At 51.7% G+C, this 7,770-nt stretch overlaps 1 protein-coding gene across 1 annotated transcript; it reads left to right on the top strand.

The window, feature by feature from the left end:
• The first annotated feature begins 3,551 nt into the window (after positions 1–3,551).
• LOC111614711 lies at positions 3,552–6,746 on the top strand. The gene has a single exon (XM_023356078.1). The coding sequence runs from the start codon at positions 3,552–3,554 to the stop codon at positions 6,744–6,746; it is 3,195 nt and encodes a 1,064-aa protein (XP_023211846.1).
• The last annotated feature ends 1,024 nt before the right edge of the window (positions 6,747–7,770 follow it).

Genomic DNA, 7,770 nt, shown 5'->3' with positions numbered 1-7,770 from the left:
AGTTCCTTCACCGGCCAACTGTACTCGCAACCCATCCTGCTCCCCGAGAAGCGACCTCTTTTCTCTTTGCAGGGTACCCGTGGCATCTTCAAACGACCAGCCCGCTCGACCGCCACCACTAGACCCTACGGATCTGCCATCATCCCAGCGACCTGTCACTTCATCACAGTCACCACCGACTATACCCTCCTGGGCTCTCGCCTGGTGTGAGCGTTTTAACGTAGCTCTCGACCCAGACATGTTGGAGGTCATGACTAATGACTTGGTCGCCAAGGCACAACAAATTTGCAGCATTAAGGTCTACGAACCTTATGCCAACCAGCAGCGTCAGCCAACCTCTGCCACCGATCCTAGGGGCATCCAGCGACTATATCGCATCAACCGGAAACGAGCCATGACCATCATCCTAGATGGCCAACCCACTTTCTGCACCATAGAGAAAGAAGCCCTCCACCGCCACTTCCAGTCAATCTACTCCTCCACCAGTCGCCTGCAGGGATCTCCACCAGACTTCTTTCCCCAGGCCCTTCAGAGCGAGTTCGGGGACCCTTTATCTGCACCGTTTACCCCCGAGGAGGTTAAACTCCGGTACCGGCGTTGCCACAACACCGCACCTGGCCCTGACGGCCTCCGGTACCATCACTGGAATCGGGTAGACCCCCATGGAGTCATCCTAAGCAGCGTCTTCAATGCTGTCCATCGGACTTCACACATCCCCCACTGGTGGAACATCTCTAACACCATTCTCATCCACAAGAATGGTCCCAAAAACGACGTTGGCAACTGGCGCCCCATAGCGCTATCCTGCACCCAGGGAAAACTCTACTCTGCGTGCCTGGCCAGCCGCCTCCTCAACTGGTGCCTTGACAACAACATCTTTTCGAGCTCCCAGAAGGGCTTTCTGCCTTACGAGGGATGCCTCGAACATAATTTTCTTTTGCAGACTGCGATCAAAGATGCCAGAAGACACCGAAGAGAACTACACGTCGCCTGGTTGGACTTGGCCAACGCCTTCGGTTCCGTGCCCCACCACACCATCACCCATTGCCTGAAGTGGTGCGGTCTACACGAAGACAGCGTCGATCGCATAGCCAACCTCCTGGCCAACTGCACAACGAGAATTAGAGCCAACGACGGATACACCGATTACATCCCCATCCTATCTGGGGTTAAGCAGGGCTGTCCCCTCAGCCCCTTAATCTTCAACATCGTAATAGAGACGGCTATCCGCAGTATCAGAAACCTCAACCAGGGCTACAACCTTCTAGACAACGACATCAGCATCATTGCCTACGCGGACGACCTTGCGCTAGTCAGCTCATCCAAAGAAGGCCTCCAGAAGCAGCTCGACACACTATCCAGCTGGGCCGACTGGGCTGGCCTCCGATTCAAACCCAAGAAATGCGCCACCTTATCCATCAGTGACCCCCGTCGTCCAACTAACGCCACTTTTATTTTACAGAACTCTCCCCTTCCATCTCTGAAACCGGACGAAGCGCACAAACATCTTGGTGTCCCAACAGGCTTCGCGACCCATACCACGGACACTAACATCCACGACAAGATAATGGAGGACATCACCCGCCTAGACAGATCAAGGTTAGCCCCCTGGCAGAAGATCGACGCCTTAAATTCCATCATCCTGCCAAGGCTCTCCTTTCATCTCCTACTGGGCTCCAATCCTAAGAAGCCTCTCCACAAACTGGATCGACACATCACCAAGTACGCAAAAAAGTGGCTCAATCTCCCGCAGCGTGCCAGCTCGGAGATAATCAACATCTCCAACGAGTACGGAGGAGCAAACATTCCCTCCTGTTACACGCTCGCGGCCGTCTCGCAGATTACTCAGGCGATGCACCTTTTCACGTCCAGAGACTCTACCATCCGCTCCGTGGCCCTCAACTCCCTGGCCGACGTAGTCGAGAAACGCATCAACCGTACCCCATCTCCACCCGACCTCTGCAAATACCTGAACGGCTCGATGGAGGACGAGTTTGGCACTAAATCATATGATATCTCCTCCATGTGGACCCGACTCCGCATTGCCACTCGTCGTCTACGCAAGTCCGTCAACTGCGAATGGACCCCAGTAGAAAATGTCATCTCCATCGCATGCGACAGCTCCATCATCAGTAGACAAGGCTGTACCCATATACTATCTGCGAAGTACAAAGCCTCCCTCCTATCATACCTCCTGAGGAAGCCTGACCAAGGTAAGGCATTCAAACTAATATCCTTACATCCTTCCAGCAGTCACTTCCTCCGCAACGGCAACTACACCGGCTTCGCCGACTGGAGGTTTGTTCATCAAGCTCGTCTCAGTGTGGTCCCCCTCCACGGTCACCGCCGCTTCGGGAACCTGTCTACCAAATGCAGACGCTGCAACTTCCCTAAGGAGACGCTGGCCCACGTTTTAAACCACTGTCATGGCAACCTCCACCTAGCCACCAGACGGCACAATTCCGTTTTAGACAGGCTCCGCCACGCCATTCAGCCCGGCGACCTCAAGATCTACCACAACCAGCAAATCCCCGGATTCGACGACAGGTGCCGTCCGGACTTAGTTCTCATTAGCGAATCAGCGAAAACTGCAACTATCGTCGACGTGTCCATTCCGTTTGAGAATGGACAAGACGCCTTCAACATCGCACGACAGGCCAAAGTCGATAAATATCGACCCCTTACAGACTATTTCAAGCAACAAGGCCTCGACACCACCTGCGATGCCTTCATCATCGGTGCCCTGGGTGGGTACGACCCCCACAACACCGCCATCCTTCAACGTCTCGGAATCTCGAGGAAGTACAGCAACTTGATGATTAAGCTCATGGTGAGCGATACCATCAAATGGAGTCGTGAAATCTATAACCAGCATCTCCGACCAATCCACTCCAGGCATTAACTTCCTGCCCGTTGCTACCATGGTTTGAACTATCACGAACTTTATCGATTCTGGTAGCACCTTGGCACTTGTAATATTTCTTCGCGTGAACACTTATGTACATATTGGCTGGCTTTGAGCCCATGTCGCGTTTGGCAGGCATAATGAGCCCATGTCACGCGTATCTCTCACCTCTGCGACCCTTGTTGTCGCTCTTTTTCACTTATCTTTAACATCATTGTATTTTATTTTAGTATTTCTTAATAAAAAGTTTTTAAATCTGTTCTTATCAGCTTAATGAGTCTACAGTAAGCCGATCCTGCCAACTCTTCGATGCTTCTGGATTCCGAGCCAACCGCTCCCCGGCATCTTGGTAAGTAGTTTTTGACCTCTTCTTTCTGTCCTCTACTCTTCTCACTTCCGCCGGAAGAGCGGCCTGCACGGTTTAAACGCACCGTGTATTCGCTGCTCAACCGGCAACCTTTCCTACCCCTCTGTGCCACGGGCCCACCAAGCCTCGTAGCGCACTACTCCTTCCTCACTAGTGCGGAGGTACGCTTCCACACTAGCTTTCACTTCGGGGCACCTACTTGGTTGGTTGCTTAGCTCCCCAGGGTCCCCCCTTTCTCTTCCCCCTTCAATCTTTATTTCTCTACACTTTGATCTGGCCATGCCCGAAGTCACGGTACTGGTCCCACTACAGCCCCCACACGGGTGCGAACTTTGCCTCCCCATACCACGCAATTACATTGACCACGCCGGTCTTGTAAAGCACCTAAAGCGTGAGCATGGAGCTACTCTTTACTTCGAATGTAGGGTATGCGGATTAGTTCTCGACAAGCTCAAGACACTAAAAGCACATCAACTTAAAGCCATCAACTGCCGCACCTGCATCGAGTCACAGCCCCCGCCTGAGCCAGTACCCAAGGATAGGAAAATCATCCGAATCCCAACCAGGCCGAGGAAAACCTATGTTAGGAGGACAAAGCGTAACGACACCACCTCAGCGGACAGCGACGAGGACAACACTCCAACTACACCAGCACCCCGTGCTACAAATAGGAGAGTAAGAACCTCCAGACGTCGGACTTCTAACAGCCAAGAGGAACCACAACTCGCCTCTACCCAACCTGCTAGCACTAGTCACGAAACAGCCCGACAATGCACGAGCGTCCCTCCTAGCACGTTGGAACCAACCACCCAAACCGCTGTACCACAGGTGAGTTCCACCCCACAAGCTTCTATATCTTCTCAATTAGATATTAATAGCCCACCAGAGACTCAAGCACCACTCCAAGCGACCTCGCCAATCCAACCTACGCCGGATCTTGACAACAACATAGTCCCAGATAACCTCGAAGTAGCCAGCACCTCTCCGGCCTCTCACCAAGTGCAGAGAGACAACGACACGACGAGACTACAACCCACCGACTATGCTAACTCCCCACACTCATGTGGGTCCTATCCTTCCTTTCTCCCTACAGCCCACAAGCCAGCCGACGACAACCCGCTAGTGGCCGCATTTTCTCCTGCCGAAGTCAGCACAAGGCTCCAACGAAGCCACAACACGGTGCCCGGACCGGATGGCCTCAGGTACCATCATTGGCTCAGGACCGATCCAAAGGGTATCATCTTGTGTAGCGCTTTCAACGCCGCTCTTCGACTCCTACACATCCCCTCCAACTGGAGGCACTCTAACACAATTCTTATTCACAAGCGTGGCGACCAACATCAAATCGACAATTGGAGACCAATTGCGCTCTCCAACACCTTCGGCAAAACCTTCTCGGCGTGCCTTGCCAGCAGATTCCTGTCGTGGTGTACCACCAACAACATCTTCTCTGGCGCCCAAAAAGGCTTCCTTCGCCATGAGGGGTGCCTCGATCACAGTTTTCTTTTACAGACTATTATCCAAGATGCAAGAAGAACGCGAAGCAATTGCCACATTGCTTGGCTCGATTTGGCCAACGCATTTGGTTCCGTTCCGCATGACACCATCCTTGCCTGCCTCCACTGGTGCGGACTTCACCCCGACAGCGTAAACGTCATTCGTGAACTGCTAAGAGACAACTTTACCAGCATCCGCGCCCACGACAGCTTGACGGAGAGCATCCCCATAAATTCTGGAGTTTGTCAGGGCTGTCCCCTCAGCCCCCTCCTGTTCAACGTGGTGGTTGAAACAGCGATCAGAAGCGTCACCGAATTACATCACGGCTACAAACTCCATGGTGAAGAAATCAACATCTTAGCATACGCAGACGACCTTGTACTGATCAGCTCAACACCAGACGGGCTGCAACAACAGCTAGACCGGCTTACAGATTGGGCCAAATGGGCAGGACTCAACTTCAAACCAGGTAAGTGTGCCACATTATCTGTCCTAGGTGAAAGGCACACCACCAGTGATGACACCTTCACGCTCGACGGGCAACAACTTCCCAACCTCCAACGGGACGAATCCTACACTTACCTGGGCATCCCCACCGGCTTTTCTAACAAACACACCAATGACAGTGTGATCTCCAACCTGATTGAAGACATCTCTAAGCTGGACCGCGCCAAACTTGCCCCCTGGCAAAAGTTTGATGCGCTGAACACCATCCTGTTGCCCAAATTGACTTTTCATCTACTTTTAGGCACCAACCCAAAAAAGAGACTTCACGACCTCGACCGCCACATAAAAAAGTGTGCTAAACGATGGCTTAACCTGCCGCAGCGGGCAAGTCCTGAGCTCATCCACCTGCCCTACGACCGAGGCGGCACCAACATCACGCCCTGTAGCAGTCTTGCGGACATCTGTCAACTTACACACGCTGCCCACCTCTTCGACTCCAGGGACCCGACGGTCACCACCATTGCTCTAGGTACACTACGAAACGTAGTAAGACATCGCATCCGTAGAGTGCCAACGGACGAAGACATCAGAGCATTCCTCGATGGATCCATGGAAGGAGACATAGGCCTACCATCAAAAGATATCACCTCTTCTTGGGCCAGACTGCGTGCCGCCACAAGACGCTTGCGCAAAACCATTGACATCTCGTGGCACTACACGGGCACTTCGTTCGTCCTGACCACTGGTGGAAACATCATCCCACGTCACGCCTGTACCAAAGTTCTAATGGCCATGGTGAAATCTGCCACCCTCCACCAGCTACTGCAGAAACCGGATCAGGGTAAGTCATTCCATCTCATTGCAGGTCACCCCACCAGCAACCACTTCCTTAGAGACGGGCTGTACACTTCATTTGCGGACTGGCGATTTGTACATCGAGCCCGTCTCAGTGTGGTCCCGCTCAACGGCCTACGGCGCTTTGGCAACATGTCAAAGAAATGTCGCCAGTGCAGTCACTCCAATGAGACACTTGCGCACGTCCTAAATCACTGTGGCCCTAACCTACGGCTAGCCACACAACGCCACAACTCTGTCCTCAACCGCTTATTCCACGCCATCAACAACCAGGACTTAAAAATCTACTGTAATCAGAATATCCCAGGGTTCGACGACCGCTGCCATCCCGACCTAGTCACCATCTGCGAGAGGACTAAGACTGCCACAATCATCGATGTGGCCGTCCCCTTCGAAAACGGACAGAACGCGTTCAACGTAGCCAGGGACATGAAAATAAGCAAGTATTCTGCCCTTACTCAACATCTACGTCAACAGGGTTACGATATTTATTGCGATGCTTTCATCATGGGCTCCCTTGGTGGATTCGACCCGGCCAACATCTCTGTCATTCAGCGTCTCGGCATAAGCCGTAAGTATGCCAAAATGATGACCAAATTAATGGTCAGTGACTGCATAAGGTGGAGTCGCGAAATATACTGTAACCACCTAAGATACGGCCGCCGCAACCACTAATTGCTCTGTATAGTCTATGTACATACTTTTGTCGCGTTGTCGCATCATGGCTGGCTATGTGCCCCTAGCCATGATTACGCTCTGTTCCTATTTCTATTGTAACATACATCTTGGCTGGCTATGTGCCCTTGGCCGCGATCACCATACTCTATGTTACACACCCTACACTTTGGTTTTGTTTATCATCACGGCAGGCTATGAGCCCATGGTCGCGATCACCACTACCTCTACTTGTATATATCTCTCTATATGTTCACATTTACCCTCTAAAACCCCTTTTTGTACTGATTTTTAAGATTTAAATAAATCATTTTCAAATCTGTTCTTATCAGCTTAATTAGCCTGCTAACAGCTGATTTCTACGCCACCAAGATGACCTCCGGATTCCGAGCCGTTTGCTCCCCGACAGGTTGGTAAGTTATTTTTTACTTTTTTCTCTTTCCTATTACCCTTCCTACTTCTGCTGGAAGGGCGGCCTGCACTGTTTAAACGCACAGTGTATTCGCTGCCTGACCAGCAACCACTTTTCTGTCGCGGCGTGATCACCGATCACGACGCAACGTATACTTCCACTACTACCTGGGCCGACCCAAGCAGTAGTTCTTTCTTCCCCTTCCTGCCTCTCCTTGGTTGGCTGCTTCTAGCACCCCAGGAGGCACTTCCGCCCCTTTTTTCTCAACTGTCTATCTCTACAGTCTGAGTTCTGCTGCCAAGGAGGTAAGACCTGTCTCACTTTGCTCCAGACTTAGTTTTTCTGCTATCTGCTAATGTTAGGCCTACTTTTAGGCTTAGGTAGTGTATCTCCATAGTTTAGCATAGGGAGTTAGGGCTATTTTAGTCCTAGCTGTCGAGTTAGGCTTAGTTTTGCTAAGCCTAACTTTTTTGGTGTTTTTATTTGTGAAAGTTTTGTTTTGGCAATCTCCATCTTGGCTTCCTCACCCTGTGGAGTACCAGTACAACGAGTGCAGCCATCTTGGATAGCCAGGGCCGGCCATTTTGGATTACCTCCTGGATACTTGTGTTT

Source organism: Centruroides sculpturatus, unplaced genomic scaffold (assembly GCF_000671375.1).
Source record: "Centruroides sculpturatus isolate CEXI.00-Female unplaced genomic scaffold, Cexi_2.0 scaffold2251, whole genome shotgun sequence".
In the NCBI taxonomy this organism is placed as follows: domain Eukaryota; kingdom Metazoa; phylum Arthropoda; class Arachnida; order Scorpiones; family Buthidae; genus Centruroides; species Centruroides sculpturatus.
Note: the sequence above shows the minus strand (reverse complement) of the source record. Positions and strands in the feature narration are given on the sequence as shown.

Excerpts from the sequence above, each read along its gene's own strand:
- LOC111614711 (XM_023356078.1), top strand. The coding sequence starts at position 3,552 with ATGCCCGAAGTCACGGTACTGGTCCCACTACAGCCCCCACACGGGTGC.